Source organism: Mustela erminea, chromosome 5, assembly GCF_009829155.1.
Source record: "Mustela erminea isolate mMusErm1 chromosome 5, mMusErm1.Pri, whole genome shotgun sequence".
Lineage (NCBI taxonomy): Eukaryota > Metazoa > Chordata > Mammalia > Carnivora > Mustelidae > Mustela > Mustela erminea.
Window position 1 is genome coordinate 71,117,148 of NC_045618.1, and position 21,950 is coordinate 71,139,097.

A 21,950-nucleotide genomic window follows, 5' to 3' on the forward strand; every position below is an offset into this window, starting at 1 on the left:
TATGAGGATTTATTTAAATCTTCTTCTCTAAAAAACTATCCTTTCCCTTTCCATTCCTTAACAGTCTCCTCACTTACCTTTACTTGTCCTCTATTTCTTATCTACCTCAAATGTATCCTGGTTTATCAAAAAATGAAGCTGCATTTTTTATTCAAATATTGAGTTTAGTTATTTACTATCCTAACCAGAATGATTATAATTTAAACATCATTAAAAAAAATGGGGGGGGGATTTAAACATCACTTATTTTCAAAAATAAAAATTCTTAAAACATTAAAAAATAATTTACTTTAACAACTGGAAATTATTTACATTTATATACATTATTTGTGTCAAATTTATCTTACCTGAAATATTTTCTGATTGCCTTTGAGGTTTCACAACAAGTTTCACACCCCCTCCAAAAACAGCAGCCCACATTCGATTATTTAATGGGTGGGCTGCAAGTCGAAACAGTTCATTGGAAGAATTTGTAGCTAGAGCATGTATCAATAACTTAAGTAAACAGCAACAACAGCTTCACACAACAAAATGTTCAGTTTTGCTGATCTTCATCTTGAGCTGAACTCAAGAGATTAATGAGTGAGCTCACACCTGTTAGGGTATATAATAAGAAGTATATCAGCAGAAAGCTCCAGAAGAAAAAAAATCCAAATTTGTAACTTACCAAAATTATGTATCTATATTACATAATATTTATCATATCCATAAACTGAGCAACAAAATAAATGATAGAAACGGATTATAGCCTATGGAATGATAGAAGACCCATTAAGTTTATATTAATAAATGAGTGAATAAATGAGTGAATAAATAAAAAGGAGAGAAAGGAAAGCCCTTCCTTATAGTACAATTTCAACTAAAAGTGGAAGGAATGATATAAAATCAGAAAAAAATCACCATCCAGTTATCCCCACAGTAATATCTGATTTAGGCAAGAATCATCACTAGATGCTAAAATTAGTGGGTAAAAGTATAATATTCTACACAGTCTAAAACTATCTCTTCAAAAGAAACTTATTAATTGCAAGGAAAAAAGAGTAGCTTAATAAGTGAGAAATCTGGCAAAAACTACCTTAACAAGTGGTCAAAGTTAACAGCACCAGTAATGGAACCAGTCGACATCACGTGCCTCTTGCTATCCTGCACTATGCGCACATATCTCTTTTGTGCTATCCTTGCTAAAAATACATAACCTGAGTCTTATATTAATAAAAGTCCAGGAAAACCCAAATTGAGGGACATTCTAAAACATAACTGGTTAGTACTCTTCAAAATTGTCAATCATGAAAGACAAAATAAAAAAAAAAAATGAAGAACTAGTCGGTATCAGAGGAGACTCATGAGACATTACAAATAAATATTATAGGGAAGACATGAGTGGGACAACCGGGGAAATTTCTGAAAGATCTATGGTTTAGAATAACAATATTGTATCAATGTGAAGATGTTGAATTTAAAAACTGTGCTATGGTTATGTAAGAGAATGTCTGTTTTTAGGAAAGATACACTGATATATTTAGATGTAAAAGGGTATCATGTCTGCAACTTACTCTTAAATACTTCAGAAAAAATACATATGTACACACAGTGAGAGAGAGGGATGAATGTAAACAAGGTACAGCAAAATACTAACATTTGGAGAATCTGGGTGAAAGCTATACAAAAATTAAAATGAAGACAATGTTTGCAGAAACTTATGCATAAGTGGATATTAAATACACACTTTGTCACTTATTTCTACCGCCACTCTTCACAACAATCAGTTATAAAGCAAGTAGAGTAAAAACGAAATGACAGAGCAGACCAGGAAAAGGTTTGAAGAAAGTGGAGAAGGTGTGAATTAAGTGATGTGGAGAATGAGGAGAGCTAACCAGGGAAGAGAAGGACTGACAGGCAGCATGAAAGAAGTGCCACATAACGGCCACTCTTATCCCCACATACAAATTTACACTCAAGAATAACTGTAGTCCTTCTGGCACATCTGTGAAAATATCTCTGTGACACTGCTCCCTAATTTAGGATTTCTAAGGATAAGGAAGAGGATGTGCTCACCCTTAGGAAAGATGTTAAACCTTGCTTTTTTATGCTGGTCAACACAGCTGGGTTTTGAAGCCTTAACTTTCTGAGTCTTCAGACAACATTATAGTACTTAAGAATTCCTAATCCATGGCAGAAGACATCATCAAAAACAAATAAAAAACCATTCTCCAAATCCACAAAGAACAACAATCAGGAAACCAGTTAATAACTTTTTAAAATGGAATTACCAAATAGTAGATTTTAAAAAACAAACTAACAAACAAGAACACTTAAACTCTCACCAGGCCATTGAGCTGGAGAAGAATTTGGTGTTGCATGTTCTTCAATACTTTCTGTCCTCAGCCTTCGGCGATCACTTAAAAGAAGTCCCTGATAAGCCATTCCCGTAAACTGGTTTCCTTCTGTTTGACTGCTGATACAAATAAGGTTCAGTTATTTAGCATTCTACCAGAGGTAAAAAATCAACTGCACTTTATATATAGTTCTCTTAAATGATTATAATGACATTTAGTCTTTTTTTTTCATGTTTTAAGTTTTTATTTAAATTCTGTTAGTTGAGGGCACCGGGCTGGCTCAGTTGGTAGAACATCAATTCTTGATCTCAGTGTCATGAGTTCAAGACCCAGATGTTGGGTATAGAGGTTACTTTAAGAGGTAAAAAAAAAAAAAGAAGAAAAGAAAAATTCTAAACAGTTAACATACATTGTAATATTGGTTTGAGGAATATGACCTTCAGTCTTTTTAAAATCTTTTTTAGATGTCACTTAATAATTGAAAATCTTTTCTAAATTCACCCATTTTTATTTAAAAAACAAAAAGGAATCTGAGAGGAAGAAGACTACAGTTGGTACTAGACTCTATTAGGAAGTTTCAGGGTACTACTTTCTTGCATTTCTTAGTTCAGCAAAGTTGTGCGAGCTTAACCTTGAATTAAAATATGAACTAAAATCTGGAGAATCATACCTTAGAAGTATCTACTCCTAAAGCCAAATGTGCCTCAATATTTATTTCCCTCATCTTTGTGGAGCTGGGGAAAATATAAAAGCAAAAAGTAAAGCTAACTCCTTTAAGAGTCAGTCATAGCCTAAGGATGAGAAAATACATATTTTAAAAATATTTATTTGAGGGGCGCCTGGGTGGCTCAGTGGGTTAAAGCCTCTGCCTTCGGCTCAGGTCATGATCCCAGGGTCCTGGGATCGAGCCCCACGTCGGGCTGTCTGCTCTGCGGAGAGCCTGCTTCCTCCTCTCTCTCTCTCTGCCTGCCTCTCTGCCTACTTATGATCTCTGTCTGTCAAATCAATAAATAAAATCTTTAAAAATATATATATTTATTTGAATTCTCATTTGGTGTCATTTTAACCAGTGACTGATATCAAACAAGTTGTTTTTGATCATTAAGATGATCATAGTCAATTAAATAAACTTTTTTTTCCTTATTTACATGTCCAAGTCTTTGTAGTTACTTAGACGGGTCCTCGTTAGACTAAAAGCTGAGTACGGGCCATTTTAAGGGAGTAATCCCTTTTGCAATACCAAGTCTTCTCACAAAAAGCTGTTAAATTTACAAGAAGAAACAGACTTTTGTTTAATATAAATTTAATGTGATTCTATTTATATTACAAACTTTTCATTTAATATAATTCATTCAATCTCTTACTACTTACATTTCCCTCATCATTAAAACACACAGTATATACTGATAAAGGTAATATGACCTTTAGGAAAATTTTAACCATTACTCTCATTAATATCACTTCCAAAGACTTTTATATTATATGCAAGTGGGTAAGTAAACCTGATTTTAATTAATTCTATGTAAGAAATGTACTTTTTGAGTTTTTAAAAAGTGTTTCCTCTTTCAACTGAAAACCAATTAAACAAATAGAGCTAATCCAATTCTAAAAGAAATGGTTCTAAAGGAAAAAAAATTAGAAAACTTATTATAAATTATTTTGAAGAAAAAAAATTCTTTTAAAATAAAAAAAGACAGTGATGATAATTGCTGTTTACTATTTGTAATTTTTTATATGCCTCTGTTGTTACTAGGTGACAGCTGAATTTTTCTTTAAGATTTTATTTACTTGACAGACAGAGATCACAAGCAGGCAGAGAGGCAGGCAGAGGAGGAGGAGGAAGCAGGCTCCCTGCTGAGCAGAGAGCCCAATGTGGGGCTCGATCCCAGGACCCTAAGATCATGACCTGAGCTGAAGGCAGAGGCTTAACCCACTGAGCCACCCAGGTGACCAGGTGACAGCTAAATTAAACAAAGTTATTTTATTTCTCATTCTCTCTCACCTATTAGAGTATACATGGCAGTCATATTTTGTTTTTTTAACTACCTATTTATTTGTCAGAGAGAGAGCGCGCGAGCGAGCGCGCACAAGCAGGGGGAGCAGCAGGCAGATGGAGAAGGAGGCTCTTCACAGAGCAGGGATCCCGACATGGGACTCAATCCCAGGACCCTGAGATCATGACCTGAGCCCAAGGCAGACACTCAACTGACTAAGCCACCCAGGCATCCCCATGGCAGTCATATTTGAGGATTTTTCCATCTCTAGGAAATAGAACTTTGATATCACTCTAGCACAGTTGAATGCTTTTGCTGTATTAATAACTTAGCATGATTTTTTTTTTTTTACCTGTAGCTATGACTGTCACATAATGCCTGGTAAATTGATGCAGAAAGTGATGCTGCTAATGAATGAAGTGTGTGCACCTGAAACCAAACAGCCACAATTACATTTCATACGGACATTTCTAGTTAATAGTAATATCTTACCTATTAGAAAATACCCAGCAAACTAGCAATATTATAAATAAGACTAATTCCTAGACTATTAACTCTACTTTAAACCTTCTAAAATAACACTCACCCAACTAAATATGCATGCCCACAAAAAAGCTAACTGATTCAGACACATCTTTATCAAATATTTACTCACTGTGAGCCTGAGGAAAGTGCCAATATTCATCTATTACTGGGACTGCTCTACCTGGTAATGGTTAGCTTAAAGATTAATATTCCAAAAAAGCAGAACCAAAATACTACACAATTTTCTGAGATTTTACTTAAACTGCCTTATAAAATTGCCCTTGATGAAAATAAATACTTGATCTTATCAATAAGATTGAATTAAATGTTTATAAATATCAATCACTGTGTGAAATGGCTGATTTTTCAGATAGCAAGTAGTTTACTCAGTACTTATGACAGGGCATACTCTTGGAATTTTAGATTTAGAAAAGTTTAAAAATTATCAGTATAAGAACTACATCCTAAAAAATAAACATACTGAATCAACATTTTCAGACTCATAAAGTCTTAAATTTTATGGGACCTTAGAAATAGTTTCATCCTCTTTGAAAGCCTTATCCAAATTTCTAGGAGATGGAAATGTTTACTTGGAATTTATATGCATTTAATGCATTTTTGAAGTGTCCATATTCACCTAACGAATAATTTAAGTAATCTCTGCTAGAACACTAATACAGATGAATTCACGCTATGGATTAGAAGTCTCTAATAGGCTGATGTAACCAAAAAAAATGGGGGTCCTTCAGAAGAATGCACTACCAGAGGTCAAATGTGCCTTTAAACAAGAGAAGTAAAAACCAAAAATGTTGGGGACTGCAAAATGACATCAGGCCACTGGAACTGGAAAAGTGTAGCACCAATACACACAGGGTAGCACAGAGGTAGTCTGATCAGTTCCAAATCCTCCCAAGCTTCCTAGTGTTTTCTTCGAATCTACCTGTTCTTGAGTTTTCAGCACAGGGTATGGGGTTTCATTTGGGAATAGTAAGTCTGTCAAACCCGTTTGCCCCTAATACAGCAGAGCCTCCAACACACATAATCGTCAGGGAAATAGTAGCGAGGATAGTTTCTCTGGGATATTTCTGATGAGTCATGGCTCTGCCAAAGATATTGCCTAAGTTTGTATTCTCATAATATCCTGGCATACAGTCATTAACATTTCTAAATTAATGGTTCATTTAAGGGAAATGGAAGATTTAAAGGAATATTAAGAGACAAGAATATGGTCTAGAAAACTTTACAATCAAAAAGTATTTGCCTGTCTCAAATTACTTTTCCATAAAGTCTTCCACTGCCCAAGATTGGGGAAGGAGAAGATGAGGAGCACTTTAAGAAATTCCTCCAGTTCAAAACAGAAGACAAGTTTAACATATTTACCTTCTCAGTGTATACAGTATCAACCGATCATAAACTTTACATTACCTTCACATCTCCAACACTGGGATGAGGTGGTGTTTTCATCTGAACAATAGTGTAAAGTATATCGTGGATGTGATTATTTAGGTATAATACAGGGTTAGCTATGACTGTTTTTGTCGAAGCAATACTTGCTGATAGCAGAGGTAGGGTGGTGGGCAACGGAAGTGGAGACTGGAGTTGCTTCACTGTGGTCTCCTGTGGGTTACAGTGGATTATTTTTTTCAGAGCAGTTAAAATGGAGAAAAAAAATCAGTGAGTAGTTACATGATAAAAATATTGATGATGAACAACTGAATAAAAGCTGTATGTATTTATTCACTCATTCTACAAAAATTTATTGAGCACCCAACCTGTACCAGTTGCTCTGTGAGATGCAGAAGATAGAGGAGTAGGAGACAGCTGTGCTCTCAGCTGTTACACCTACTCATAATCACTAAAGCTCTGATCTCCACAGACCCATGCAGAGCAGAAACATCCTCCTCCTACGAATCAAGGGACTAGACATATTTAGGCTAACTGGTATAAAGAGTCACTAAAAATCATTAAAATAACCAGATTGAAAACGAGCGTGAAGTTCCTACCTGCTGTGATTCTTGTAGCAAGAATTTGAGTTCCATCCTTACCGAGGCCAGACCACCACCCTGGGCCCCGTGAAGGCTACAGTAACTAAGAAACACTCTCAGGAGATCTTGGTTTTTCTGTAACCACAACTTTCGTCTTTCTGCATGTTCCCGTTTTGCCTGCAATCGCCGTCTTTCTATTTGGTGGCGCTCATAGGAACCTATATCTGGTTTGTCGATCATCTCTTCCTGGTCCAGAAGATCGCTCTCTACCTTGGGATGGGTTTTCCTGGCATATTCTTTAATAACTGATTCATGGTTACATATCTCATGCAAGGCAGCGATTTCCTTTTCAAGCCAGTTATAGAGCTGAAATCTGAGTTTTCCACCATCTACTTCATAACCTGTAGCCAGTGTTCTTAGCTCAGTCATAAGGATCTTTAAACAAGCTCTGAATTTTAATTGCTCAGCAATCACGTCGACTTCAGTATCACCTTCCAGACAGTCCTCTTCCTGAGGAGTCAGTAATACGTTAGGGTCTGAGGCTTTGTGATCTTGTCTGTCTGTCTCCCTGGCATCTGCACTTTTCATTATTAAACCAGCAGCATCTTCTTCCTCTTCTTCTAAGGCACTGTCATGCTCTTCACCCCAATCAAGATTAAGAGGCTCCTCATCCACTTTTACTATTGGCTGGCTCCAGTCAAACTGTGATGAAGTTACACCAGACCAGTCAATGCCAGAACGTCCACTGTCATCGCTCATAGTCTTTGATTCTGAAGGTTCACCATCTGTCTTTTTAGCAATCAAGTCAGGCTGACCTTTTTTCGAAGGTAAGGCAGACATTTTGGTAACTTTTGGAATTTTGGAAAGTACCTCCAAGGCTAGAACAGGGCATCCAACTTTAAAATGAGCATTGGCGGTGGTAAAGAATAATTTCCTTTCTATAAGGTTAATTTTATCAACGAAGTTTTTTTCAGTTTTGAGACCTAAGGTTGCCAAAGTTCCTTCAGGGGAGGCAAGGTTTCTTCGAATAAGCAAAGGATGCGTTCGAAGGTAGTTGTAGAAACTAAACACCACTGGGTTACAAGATTTGATGATAACTACAGAAGTAAAACATACAATCACAAGGTATTATGCTAATTTGTACTTAAATTATAAAAGAATAACTATGTCAGCATTTCCTCAAAGGACAATTAAATATTATTTATGTTTTTTAATATTGCTTCTATTTTTTAAATGGAAAGAAAACACCCCCCAAAAATATGTTTAGTTGGTTCCCTAAAAAGGGAGGGAAGAATAGGAATGGAGAGATCAGATTCCAATAGCAATGGGAAGAAGCTAGATCCCTCTGAAAACACTGTGGTTTTATGTATTTTATTTCAAAGCCATGTCAATATTTTATATAATTTTCTTTTTAAAGATTTTATTTATTTATTTGACAGGCAGAGATCACAAGTAGACAGAGAAGCAGGCAGAGAGAGAGAGGAGGAAGCAGGTTCCCTGCTGAGCAGAGAGCCCGATGCGGGGCTCGATCCCAGGACTCTGGGTTCATGACCTGAGCAGAAGCAGAGGCTTTAACCCACTGAGCCTCCCAGGTGCCCCAATATTTTATATAATTTTAATAGAAAAATTAAATTTGAAAAATCACAAAAAAGCATCAGCAAAATTAAATAAGCGATTCTGTATGTCAAGCTTGTTGTATAACCACACAAAGAGGTACTATAAAGTGACTTTAGAATAAGTAATCTGGCTGCACATCCTTACTGGGATATACCATAAAAACAAAAATCACAGCTTAACCTGTCCTCAGTAATCATGTTGCTAGGAAAATTTTTGCATCATTATTCTGAACCTATCATATACATTAAAATAACAAATATGTGAGGAGAGGAGTCAAGATGTCAGAGAAGTAGCAGGCTGAGACTACATCAGGCAGCAGGAGATCAGCTAGATAGCTTATCTAAAGATTGTAAACACCTAAAATCCAATGGGAGATCGAAGAGAAGCAGAACAGCAATTCTAGAAACAGAAAATCAACCACTTCTGAAAGGTACGACTGGTGGAGAAGTGAATCCAAAGCGACAGGAAGATAGACAGCGGGGGGAGGGGCCGGCTCCGGGCAAGCTGGCGGAACATCGGAACACAAAATCAGGGCTTTTAAAAGTCTGTTCCACTGAGAGACATTGCTCCAGAGGCTAAACCGGGGTGAAGCCCACGTGGGGTCAGCGTGGCCTCAGGTCCCGCAGGGTCAGAGAAGGATCGGGGGGGGTTCTGAGTGTCGCAGAGCTTGCAGGTATTAGAACGGGGAAGCTGGCTACAGAGACAGAACCAAGGATTGAGCTCTCAACTCGGGGTTACCTTGAACCAGTCGCAGGCTTGGTGAGCTCGGAGCGTGGCCGGAGGCCAGGGAGACGGGAGTGATTGGGCACTATTCTATGAGGGCGCACTGAGAAGTGGGGCCCAAGCTCTCGGCTCCTCCAGGCCGGAGACCAGGAGGCCGCCATTTTCATTCCCGTCCTCTGGAACTCTATGGAAAGCATTCAGGGAATAAAAGCTCCCGAAAGTGAACCCGAGCTGATTACTCACCCCGGCCCCTGGTAAGGACGGTGCAATTCCGCCTGGGGCAAAGACACTTGAGAATCATTACAACAGGCCCCTCCCCCAGAAAATCAACAAGAAATCCAGACAGGACCAAGTTCACCTACCAAGGAGTGCAGGTTCAATACCAAGGAGAGCAGCAGAATTCCAGAGGAGGAGAAAGCAAAACATGGAACTCATGGCTTTCTCCCCATGATTCTTCAGTCTTGCAGTTAATTTTTTTTCAATTTTTTTTCCTCTTCTGCTAAATTTTTTTTTACTTTTACCCTTTTCTTTTTTAACATTTTTTAACTAGTTTATCTAATATATAATATATATATATTTTTTCTTTTTTATATTTTTTCTTTATTTGTTTTCTTTTTTTTTTTCTGAACCTCTTTTTATCCCCTTTCTCCCCTCCATGATTTGGGATCTCTTCTGATTTGGTTAAAGCGTATTTTCCTGGGGTCTTTGCCACCCTTTTAGTATCTTACTTGCTCCTTCATATACTCTTATCTGGACAAAATGACAAGGCGGAAAAATTCACCACAAAAAAAAAAAAAAGAACAAGAGGCAGTACCGAAGGCTAGGGACATAATCAATACAGACATTGGTAATATGTCAGATATTGAATTCAGAACGACTATTCTCAGTTCTAGCCGGGCTCGAAAAAGGCATGGAAGATATTAGAGAAACCCTCTCAGGAGATATAAAGCCCTTTCTGGAGAAATAAAAGAACTAAAATCTAAGCAAGTTGAAATTAAAAAAGCTATTAATGAGGTGCAATAAAAAATGGAGGCTCTCAATGCTAGGATAAATGAGGCAGAAGAAAGAATTAGCGATACAGAAGACCAAATGACAGAGAAAAAAGAAGCTGAGACAGAGAATAAAGAATAAAGTAGGTCCCCTACTGGACAACGAGGGGAGAATTCGAGAGATAAGTGACACCATAAGAAGAAGAGCAGCCAACTATACAAACCAATTAATAACATAATCAACATTAGAATAATTGGGATTCCAGAAGAAGAAGAAAGAGAGAAGGGAGCAGAAGGTATACTGGAGAGAATTATTGGAGAGAATTTTCCCAATATGGCAAAGGGAACAAGCATCAAAATCCAGGAGGTGCAAAGAACCCCCCTCAAAATCAACAAGAATAGGTCCACACCCCGTTATGTAATAATAAAATTTACAAGTCTCAGTGACAAAGAGAAAATCCTGAAAGCAGCCTGGGAAAAGAAGTCTGTAACATACAATGGTAAAAATATTAGATTGGCAGAAGACTTATCCACAGAGACCTGGCAGGCCAGAAAGAGCTGGCATGATATATTCAGAGCACTAAACAAGAAAAACATGCAGCCAAGAATACTATATCCAGCTAGGCTATCATTGAAAATAGAAGGAGAGATAAAAAGCTCTAGGACAAACAAAAACTGAAAGAATTTGCAAACACCAGACCAGCTCTACAGGAAATACTGAAAGGGGTCCTCTAAGCAAAGAGAGAGCCTAAAAGTAGTAGATCAGAAAGGAACAGAGACAATATACAGTAACATTCACCTTATAGGCAATACAATGGCACTAAATTCATATCTCTCAATAGTTACTCTGAGTGTTAATGGGCTAAATGCCCCAATCAAAAGACACAGGGTTTCAGAATGGATTAAAAAAACAAAACCCATCTATATGTTGCCTACAAGAAACTCATTTTAGACCTGAAGACACCTCCAGATTTAAAGTGAGAAGGTGGAAAACAATTTACCATGCTAATGGACATCAGAAGAAAGCAGGGGTGGCAATCCTTATATCAGATCAATTAGATTTTAAGCCAAAGACTATAATAATTATAAAGATGAGGAAGGACACTATATCATACTCAAATGATCTGTCCAACAAGAAGATCTAACAATTTTAAGTATCTATGCCCCTAACGTGGGAGCAGCCAACTATATAAACCAATTAATAACATAATCAAAGAAACACATCTACAATAATACAATAATAGTAGGGGACTTTAACACTCCCCTCACTGAAATGGACAGATCATCCAAGCAAAGGATCAACAAGGAAATAAAAGCCTTAAATGACACATTGGACCAGATGGACATCACAGATATATTCAGAACATTTAATCCCAAAGCAACAGAATACACATTCTTCTCCAGTGCACATGGATCTATTCCAGAATAGATCATATCCTGGGTCCTAAATCAGGTCTCAACCAGTATCAAAAGAGTGAGATCATTCCCTGTGGTATTTTCAGACCACAATGCTCTGAACCAGAACTCAATCACAAGAGGAAATTTGCAAAGAACCCAAATACATGGAGACTAAACAGCATCCTTTTAAAGAATGAATGGGTCAACCAGGAAATTAAAGAAGAATTGAAAAAATTCATGGAAACAAATGATAATGAAAACACATCGGTTCAAAATCTGTGGGACACAGCAAAGGCAGTCCTGAGAGGAAAATATATAGTGGTACAAGCCTTTCTCAAGAAACAAGAAAGGTCTCAAGTACACAACCTAACCCTACAACTAAAGGAGCTGGAGAAAGAACAAGAAAGAAAGCCTAAACCCAGCAGGAGAAGAGAAATCATAAAGATCGGAGCAGAAATCAATGAAATAGAAACCAAAAAGACAACAGAGCAAATCAATGAAACTAAGCTGGTTCTTTGAAAGAATTAATAAGATTGATAAACCCCTGGCCAGACTTATCAAAAAGAAAAGAGAAAGGACCCAAATAAATAAAATCATGAGTGAAAGAGGAGAGATCACAACTAACACCAAAAAAATACAAACAATTATAAGATCATACTACGCCAACAAATTTGACAATCTGGAAGAAATGGATGCATTCCTAGAGACATATAAACTACCACAACTGAAGCAGGAAGAAATAGAAAACCTGAACAGACCCATAACCAGTAAGGAGATTGAAACAGTCATTAAAAATCTCCAAACAAAAGCCCAGGGCCAGACGGTTTCCCAGGGGAATTCTACCAAACATTTAAAGAAGAACTAATTCCTATTCTCCTGAAACTGTTCCAAAAACTAGAACTGGAAGGAAAACTTCCAAACTCATTTTATGAGGCCAGCATCACCTTGATCCCAAAACCAGACAAGGATCCCATCAAAAAAGAGAACTACAGACCAATATCCTTGATGAACACAGATGTGAAAATTCTCACCAAAATACTAGCCAATAGGATTCAACAGTACATTAAAAGGATTATTTACCACAACCAAGTGGGATTTATTCCAGGGCTGCAAAGTTGGTTCAACATCCGCAAATCAATGAATGTGATACAACACATCAATAAAAGAAAGAACAAGAACCACATGATACTCTCAATAGATGCTGAAAAAGCATTTGACAAAGTACAGCATCCCTTCCTGATCAAAACTCTTCAAAGTGTAGGGATAGAGGGCACATACCTCAGTATTATCAAAGCCATTTATGAAAAACCCACCACAAATATCATTCTCAATGGAGAAAAACTGAAAGCGTTTCTGCTAAGGTCAGGAACACAGCAGGGATGTCCCTTATCACCACTGCTATTCAACATAGTACTAGAAGTCCTAGCCTCAGCAATCAGACAACAAAAGGAAATTAAAGGCATCCAAATCGGCAAAGAAGAAATCAAACTATCACTCTTCGCAGATGATATGATACTATATGTGGAAAACCCAAAAGACTCCACTCTAAAACTGCTAGAACTTGTACAGGAATTCAGTAAAGTGTCAGGATATAAAATCAATGCACAGAAATCAGTTGCATTTCTCTACACCAACAACAAGACAGAAGAAAGAGAAATTAAGGAGTCAATCCCATTTACAATTGCACCCAAAACCATAAGATACCTAGGAATAAACCTAACCAAGAGGCACAGAATCTATACTCAGAAAACTATAAAATACTCATGAAAGAAACTGAGGAAGACACAGAGAAATGGAAAAATGTTCCATGCTCCTGGATTGGAGGAACAAATATTGTGAAAATGTCTATGCTACCTAAAGCAATCTACATATTTAATGCAATTCCTATCAAAATACCATCCATTTTTTTCAAAGAAATGGAACAAATAATCCTAAAATTTATATGGAACTAGGAAAGACCTCGAATAACCAAAGAAATATTGAAAAAGAAAGCCAAAGTTGGTGGCATCACACTTCTGGACTTCAAGTTCTATTACAAAGCTGTCATCATCAAGACAGCATGGTACTGGCACAAAAACAGACACATAGATCAATGGAACAGAATAGAGAGCCCAGAAATAGACCCTCAACTCTATGGTCAACGAATCTTTGACAAAGCCGGAAAGAATGTCCAATGGAAAAAAGACAGCCTCTTCAATAAATGGTGTTGGGAAAATTGGTCAGCCACATGCAGAAAAATGAAATTGGACCATTTCCTTATACCACACACGAAAATGGACTCAAAATGGATGAAGGACCTCAATGTGAGAAAGGAATCCATCAAAATCCTTGAGGAGAACACAGGCAGCAACCTCTTAGACCTCAGCCCGCAGCAACATCTTCCTAGGAACATCACCAAAGGCAAGGGAAGCAAGGACAAAAATGAACTATTGGGATTTCATCAAGATCAAAAGCTTTTGCCCAGCAAAGGAAACAGTTAACAAAACCAAAAGACAAGTGACAGAATGGGAGAAGATATTTGCAAACGATATATCAGATAAAGGGCTAGTGTCCAGAATCTATAAAGAACTTAGCAAACTCAACACCTAAGAACAAATAATCCAATCAAGAAATGGGCAGAAGAAATGAACAGACATTTCTGCAAAGAAGACATCCAGATGGCCAACAGACACATGAAAAAGTGCTCCACATCACTCGGCATCAGGGAAATACAAATCAAAACCACAATGAGATATCACCTCACACCAGTCAGAATGGCTAAAATTAACAAGTCAGGAAATGACAGATGCTGGCGAAGATACGGGGAAAGGGGAACCCTCCTACACTGTTGGTAGGAATGCAAGCTGGTGCAACCACTCTGGAAAACAGCATGGAGGTTCCTCAAAATGTTGAAAATAGAACTACCCTATGACCCAGCAATTGCACTACTGGGTATTTATCCTAAAGATATGAACGTAGTGATCCAAAGGGGCACATGCACCTGAATGTTTATAGCAGCAATGTCTACAATAGCCAAACTATGGAAAGAACCTAAATGTCCATCAACAGATGAATGGATCAAGAAGATGTGGTATATATACACAATGGAATACTATGCAGCCATCAAAAGAAATGAAATCTTGCCATTTGCGACAATGTGGATGGAACTAGAGGGTATCATGCTTAGTGAAATAAGTCAGTCGGAGAAAGACAACTATCATATGATCTCCCTGATATGAAGAAGTGGAGATGCAACATGGGGGGTTAAGGGGGTAGGAGAAGAATATATGAAACAAGATGGGATTGGGAGGGAGACAAACCATAAGTGACTCTTAATCTCACAAAACAAACTGAGGGTTGCTGGGAGGGGGGTCGGGAGAGGAGGGTGGGGTTATGGACACTGGGGAGGGTATGTGCTATGGTGAGTACTGTGAAGTGTGTAAACTTGGCGATTCACAGACCTTACCCCTGGGGATAAAAATATATGTTTATAAAAAATAAAAAATTAAAAAAAATAACAAATATGTTAAGGCTATGAGAACTCGAGCTTTTCATTTTCAGACACAAATATGAAATTCAAAAAGAAATCTATAATCTATACTGAAATAAAAATTTCAATGTGAACTCACGAATTCTCAGGTTAAAAAAAATCCTGCCTCCATTCATGAAAACAGCCTAGACACAATGACCAAACCGACAGCAAATGAGGATCTGTATGCCCAGGATGTAGTCTCTATTATTCCCCATTCAAAGGAACAAGGATTCTTAGAGAGAATGGCCATTTCCAGACCTGGGGCATGAGATGTAAAAGAGGAGCCTAAAACAGCATGCCCTAACAGAAGGCAAAGAAACTGTCAAAGAATAACATCAAAAGGATTCAAGAACTTGTAGAGGCTCCCACTGGTTAAAAGTGAGATAATCTGAGCATCCACAATAATAAACCAGAATGGAGTCAAACACAAATCTATCTAAATCTGTGAGTTCAAATAACTCAAATAAATATAAAAGCTAATTAGTTGCCTTTGTAGTATGTTAGTAAACCAAATTATTATTTTGAAAACTGATAAAGTGAAAGAATCAAACACTGATGTTTCCTTCACTACGTATACTACTGGATTTTAGAGTAATCAAAGAGCTAAGGGAGACTGTACTTCTAGAGAAGTATTCCAACTCATAAAGGAAGAGTATGATCATTTTATAAACATTAATGAAATAAAGGATCTATGCAGTGATAACTGATGGCTGTTAATGCAACAAAAAGCAAAACAAACCATATGTGTTCCCTGACAGAAGTATTCCACACCACCATAAAATATTTCTGCTAAAAATCTAATAAAAGCATCTAGAATTAATTACCAATTTATAAGACATCTAGAGAACATGGCGGGGGGGACACATGAAGTGACACAAAAGGGACAAAACCAACAAATTCTAAAAAGTGAGAAACCATAAAGTGAACATTCTTTAACAAATGTATTACAAGGAACAAGAAAAAGGAAGAAGGAAAAACTGTAGATTAAAGTAGACAAAAGAGGGCACCGGAGTGGCTCCATTGGTTAAGCGTCTACTTTCAGCTCTGGTCATGATCCTGGGATTGAGTCCCGTGCGGGGCTCCCTGTTCAGCAGGGAGTGTTTCTCCCTCTAACACACCCCCTCCCGCTTGTAATAATCAATACAATTTTAAAAGAAAATAAAACAAAATAGATCAAAGAAACACCTCAACCCATTGTGACATATATGCCTCATCTGAATCTTTTTTTTTTTTTAAGATTATTTATTTATTTATTTATTTGACAGACAGAGATCACAAGTAGGCAGAGAGGCAGGCAGAGCAGGCTCCCTGCCAAGCAGAGAGCCCAATGTGGGGCTCGATCCCAGGACTCTGGGATCATGACCTGAGCCGAAGGCAGAGGCTTTAACCTACTGAGCCACCCAGGCGCCCCTCTTCTGAATCTTAATTCAAACAAATTAATTGTATAAGATTTTATGAGACAACCAGGAAAATCTGAACACTGCCCATTTCATGATTACTAATCAAATTTTGTTACAGTGATACATGTTGTTTTAAGAGTCCTTACTTTTTAGAGATTCATTTTGAAATATTTATAAAAGAAATGATATGCTGAAATTTGTTTCAAAATAAATCTATGTTGAGAATGGGAGGAGGTAAAAAAGGATGGTGTATATATGATGCAAAGTCGGTCTAAGTCGATAGCTACTGAAGTTGAGTGATGGATTCACAGACTTTCAGTATCTGTTATTCACTCTTTTACATATATTTGCAGTTTCCACAAGTTTTAAAAAATTAACCTAGAAAACAGAAATAAAAAGAACCTTCTTTCTATAAAAATGTGCACATTTTATTAAAATTACCTGGGAAACTCAGATACTTATTTTTCTTCTAAAGGTTTAATATCCTTTCCTCTAAAATTTTTAATACTATATATTAAAATATTTCTTCTTTATAAAAAAGAAAGTAAAAACGGGTCCCTAATCCCCTTATCCATGTAGGGTTTTTTTTGCATTTAAAAATAATACATAACAAAAAAAACTTTTTCAAGTTTTTATTTAAATTCTAGTTAACATATAGGGTAATACTGGTTTCAGAGTAGAATTCAGTGACTCATCACTTATATGTAACACCCAGTGCTTATCACAAGTGCCCTCCAAGTACTAATACTCATCATCCAGTTATAACTCAGCAAGGAAAATGCTTGTATGCATTTTGCTTGTATTTTTGCTTGCATTTTGCAAGGAAAATGCAAAATGAAAGCTTTGTGATCTCCCCACACTATTCTCCAAAGGTAACCAGTAACCAGTATTCAGTTTCTTTTTTATTTTATTTTATTTTATTTTATTTTATTTTATTTTTAAGAGGAAGCAAGAATGAGCATGAGTCAGGAGGGGTGCGGGGGAGAGACAGAGAGTCTTTTTTTTTTTTTTTTTTAAAGATTTTATTTATTTATTTGACAGAGATGACAAGTAGACAGAGAGAGAGAGGAGGAAGCAGGCTCCCTGCTGAGCAGAGAGCCCGATGCGGGACTCGATCCCGGGACCCCGAGATCATGACCTGAGCCGAAGGCAGCGGCTTAACCCACTGAGCCACCCAGGCGCCCGAGACAGAGAGTCTTAAGCAGGTTCTTAAGCAGCACTGAGCCCAGCACGGGGTTGGATCCCACAACCCCGAGGTCACGATCTGAGCACTTAACTGACTGAGCAACCCAGGCACCCCTGTATTCAGTTTCTTTTGATTTATTCCAGAAAACAACAAAGGGAGAGGAAGAAGGAGACTAGACCCAGTAGGTAAACACACACACATTATTGCGACATGCATATGTAAATAAAATGCAACAAGAATTACGCCACTCTGCATCTCACTTGTTTCACTAACTACTACAGCACATATTATTAACACATCAATCTGCCTCATTTCTAATGGCATGTTATTTCTGTAGTATGGATACACCATAATTCATTTAACTATTCTATTGACAAACACTTAGAATGTTCCATTTTTAAAAAAAATTATTGCAAAGAGTGCTAATAAATGCCCTCCAGATGCTTCAAAAAAATCCAAATTATTTGGGATAACTAGAAGTAAAGAAAGCTTATCATACAAGAATAAAGGTCCAGGCACTTAAACCAGTGCGTGCAACAGCCAAAATTTCTACTTAAGAAACAAAACAAAACAAAAAAACACTAGCTATATGATTATATGGAAAGAGCGATACAATATGTAAACATCATGTATGCTTCAGTTCAATATAATTGGGTTTTGTTTTGTATTTTTTTTCCTAAATAAACATTAAAGTTCAGAAACAGCCTTCTTTTAAAAAAGAAAAAGAGGGGCACTTGGCTGGCTCAGTTGGTCGCATATGACTCTTTTCATATGTGTGAACCCCACCCTGGGTGTAGAAATTACTTAAAAATAATATCCTAAAAAAAAAAAAAAAAAGAGAGAGAGAGAAACCCAGAAATGTCCTACCTTGATGTTCATCATCCTCCTTTGGGGTCTGCTCCAATAATGTGTCCAAAGCTCGGGTATAATCTTTCATTACCCAATAGGCAAGACTACGCAGGAAAGGATCAGGATGTAATCTTTTGCAATCGAATCCTGAGCCATCCTTTTGGCAACCCAGAATCTTCTGATTTAGGATTGATATATAAGTGGATGAGGTCTCAAATTCAGATTCATACAAACGGGCAATAACCATGGCTAGCTGAATATCTTCCATTTTTTCAAGACATACCTGTAAATTCAAGTATTGAGAAATACTTATTTAATGACAATTACTTAGCAATATGGAATACTCCACTGATACCCTGAAATCTACCATTTATATTCTTACAGTGGTGGGAGGGGTACAGAGGTTGAGACAGTAATTCAAGCAAATGACTACCTGATAGGAGATTAAAGAATAGCTATAAAAAAGAGTAAGAAACTAGAACTTAGCAGTTTCTGGCCTAGAAAGATCATTTATAAAATAAGCATAAGACAAATATCAAAATTACCTCAGACTTAGATCAATTTAAATTAATACTAATTTAAAATTAAATATACTTATGACATTTGAATTTATATATATCAGCTCCTCTTAATTCCCAAATACATGTCCATATAAACATAACTATTACTATTTTAAAAATAACCTTCTAATTAAGTAACAAATAACATATGAAATAAAGCCATAATTCTATTTTTACTCTAATTTATATTCTAATGTAATTACGCATATAGAGAATTTGAGGTCATTCAGGCAATAAAAGCATCTCTCAATCAACATTTCTCTTCTCCTGATTACCTGAAACTTCCTATTTCAAAATCATAAATATTTGTTATTTTAAAAAATCATACACCAGAGATCATTTTTGAAAATGTGACTAATTCTAAATGTAGAGAATTTCTTTTTGTTGGGTATTTCCTTTTTCTTCTATCATGTATTACTTCCAATTATTTCTACTTTTCCCTCACTGGTATGGATTGTTCATAATGACAGTAAGTATCTTAGCGGGAAGATCTCATAAATAAACAGTAACATTCATAATTTCTCTCTTTTAAAGATTTATTTATTTATTTATGAGTGAGAATAAGTGAGTGGGGAAAGGGGGAGGAGGGTCAGAGGGAGGACAATCTCAAGCTGACTGTCCACTGATCATGGAGCCTGATGTGGGGCTCGATCTCAGGACCCTGAGATCATGACCTGAACCTAAATCAAGAGCCAGATGCTCAACCAGCTGGGCCACCCAGGTGCCCCTATAACTTCTCTCATAATCAACTGCCAGGTGTATGTATCAAAAAATACAGTTTTACCTCCTCATTCATTTTTCCATACCTAAGACAACTACATTACAAAACAATACGAATAGCAATTTCAGTTCCTTATCTATGAATTTCATTTAGAAAAAAAAGAACTTAAAGTAGCTGCCTATCTACCCCAGAGAAGGAGGTTGTGACCTACACATACTTCAAATAGTTCGGAATCGTAAGATAGCTAGGAAGAAAATATTCATTAGTCATTTTTTTATATATATATATACTTGAAATGCAATATTCTCTATATAAAAATTTTTGGTTTATGTTTCACACCTGAATTGATTTATAAGTTCGTTTATCACTACACCACTATTTCAGTTCTCTGTATTCTCTGTCTTTACAAATATAAGACAGAAAATTACAAGCCAAGTGAACATAATTTTTTTTTTTTTAAAAGGCAATTCAGGGCCCCTGGGTGGCTCAGTCAGGTAAGCGACTGTCTTTGGCTCAGGTCATGATCCTGGAGCCCCGGGATGGGAGTCCCACACTGGGCTCCCAGCTCCACAGGGAGTCTACTTCTTCCTCTGACCTTCTACCCTTTCATGTTCTCTCTTCCTCGCTCTCCCTCTCAAAATAAATAAATAAAATCTTTTAAAAACAAAAAGGCAATTCAGTATGTAGAAGTACATTATAATGAGCTTTACAAATCTGTAACCTAATTTATTACACACAAGTTTTCTGATTTAAAAAAATTTAATTTAGGGATGCTTGGGTAGCTCAGTGTGTTAAGCCTCTGCCTTCGGCTCAGGTCATGATCCCAAGGTCCTGGGATCTCTGCTCAGTGGGAAGCCTGCTTCTTCTTCTCTCTCTGCCTGCCTGTCTACTTGTGATCTGTCAAGTAAACAAATAAAATCTTTAAAAAAAATTTAATTTATAATCCAAGTAGTAAAATAAATTTCAGTATTACAAACTAAAAAAAGAAAGAAAATCAGTCTACTCTCTAACGTCTTCAGATTTTCAATCTCCTACAAGTATCTCACAGCATGTTTTCTTATTTGTACCTCTATGGCATCTTTCAATGAACCAGCTAACAAGAAAAAAGCAGCAGATTGTTCAAAGCGTTGCTTTCCAAGTAAAGAGAAAGCATTTTTCAAAGCAGCTTTACGCCACCTATCTTCATTAAAGTTGTGGCTAAAAAATGTTGTCATCTTCTCATCATGCTGTGATCTGGAAACAAGAACACAAGTATCAGTGGTTAAGGGAAATCTAAAATATTTTGAATCCTTTGCAGAACATGTGAAAATAATCTCAAACACCCATCTAAAATAATTTCAGTAATAGGTATCTCTTACCAAGATTCTCTTCACTTGTGGTAAGGAAAGCTCAAATTCCTTGTATATACATAAACAGGACACACTGCTTACTTTTCAAAGTGCTTTTATCAACTTTTTTTTTAAACAACATCCCACCCTTTAGGTTATGCTGAACCAATATTATACCCATTTCTTGCTGATAAAGAAACCAGGATACAGAAAAGTAAGCTGATCTGATCAGACTTATGTATCTAAGTACTTTCAAAAGCACCAGCATCAGAATATCTGCAGCACAATCTTCACCCCAGTCAATCATGTTCATTGTTGAGGGAACTTACCTAAACAGACCCCACACTACTGCTTTCTTCTTCATGGAAAGGTAGAACAGTGCAGCGTCCAAGGCATCATTGTTCCTTTGGAAAGAAGCTTTGGCAACCTAAATGGTAAATAAAACAATCTATTAAATTAACTATTTGATTAACCAACAATTAATGCTTCCCTGCTCTTACATCGCTGATAGTAACCATGGAGATGAGAAAAGTTGGCTCTATTCCACAGTCTCCAGTAGCTCTGAGAGACAACTATTTGTATGCCAGTAATTATAATAAAAATAATAATAGCAACTAGCAATTTACTAATTACTTCCATGTACCAGGCACCAATCTAAGTGCCTTTTATTTATCTTATTAAATTACCACAATCCATGAGGATTATCCCCATTTTACAAAGGCAGCAACGGAGACACAGAGAGGTTAAGTGAACTGCCTAAGGTCACACATTAAGGGGTGGAAAAGGTATTAGAACCCAGGTAGTAATAAAACTGTCTACCACATGAAA

General features: G+C 36.8%; 1 protein-coding gene across 1 annotated transcript in view; it reads right to left on the reverse strand.

Annotated features, from left to right (window-relative positions):
• DMXL2 (Dmx like 2) overlaps window positions 1-21,950 on the reverse strand; it is a 155,991-nt gene that overhangs the window by 20,138 nt on the left and 113,903 nt on the right. Inside the window, 10 exon segments of the mRNA XM_032343728.1 lie at window positions 348-497; window positions 500-541; window positions 544-594; window positions 2,325-2,452; window positions 4,683-4,759; window positions 6,281-6,472; window positions 6,859-7,937; window positions 18,532-18,796; window positions 20,862-21,027; window positions 21,452-21,549. Of these exon segments, the coding sequence (XP_032199619.1) occupies window positions 348-497; window positions 500-541; window positions 544-594; window positions 2,325-2,452; window positions 4,683-4,759; window positions 6,281-6,472; window positions 6,859-7,937; window positions 18,532-18,796; window positions 20,862-21,027; window positions 21,452-21,549 (2,248 nt within the window).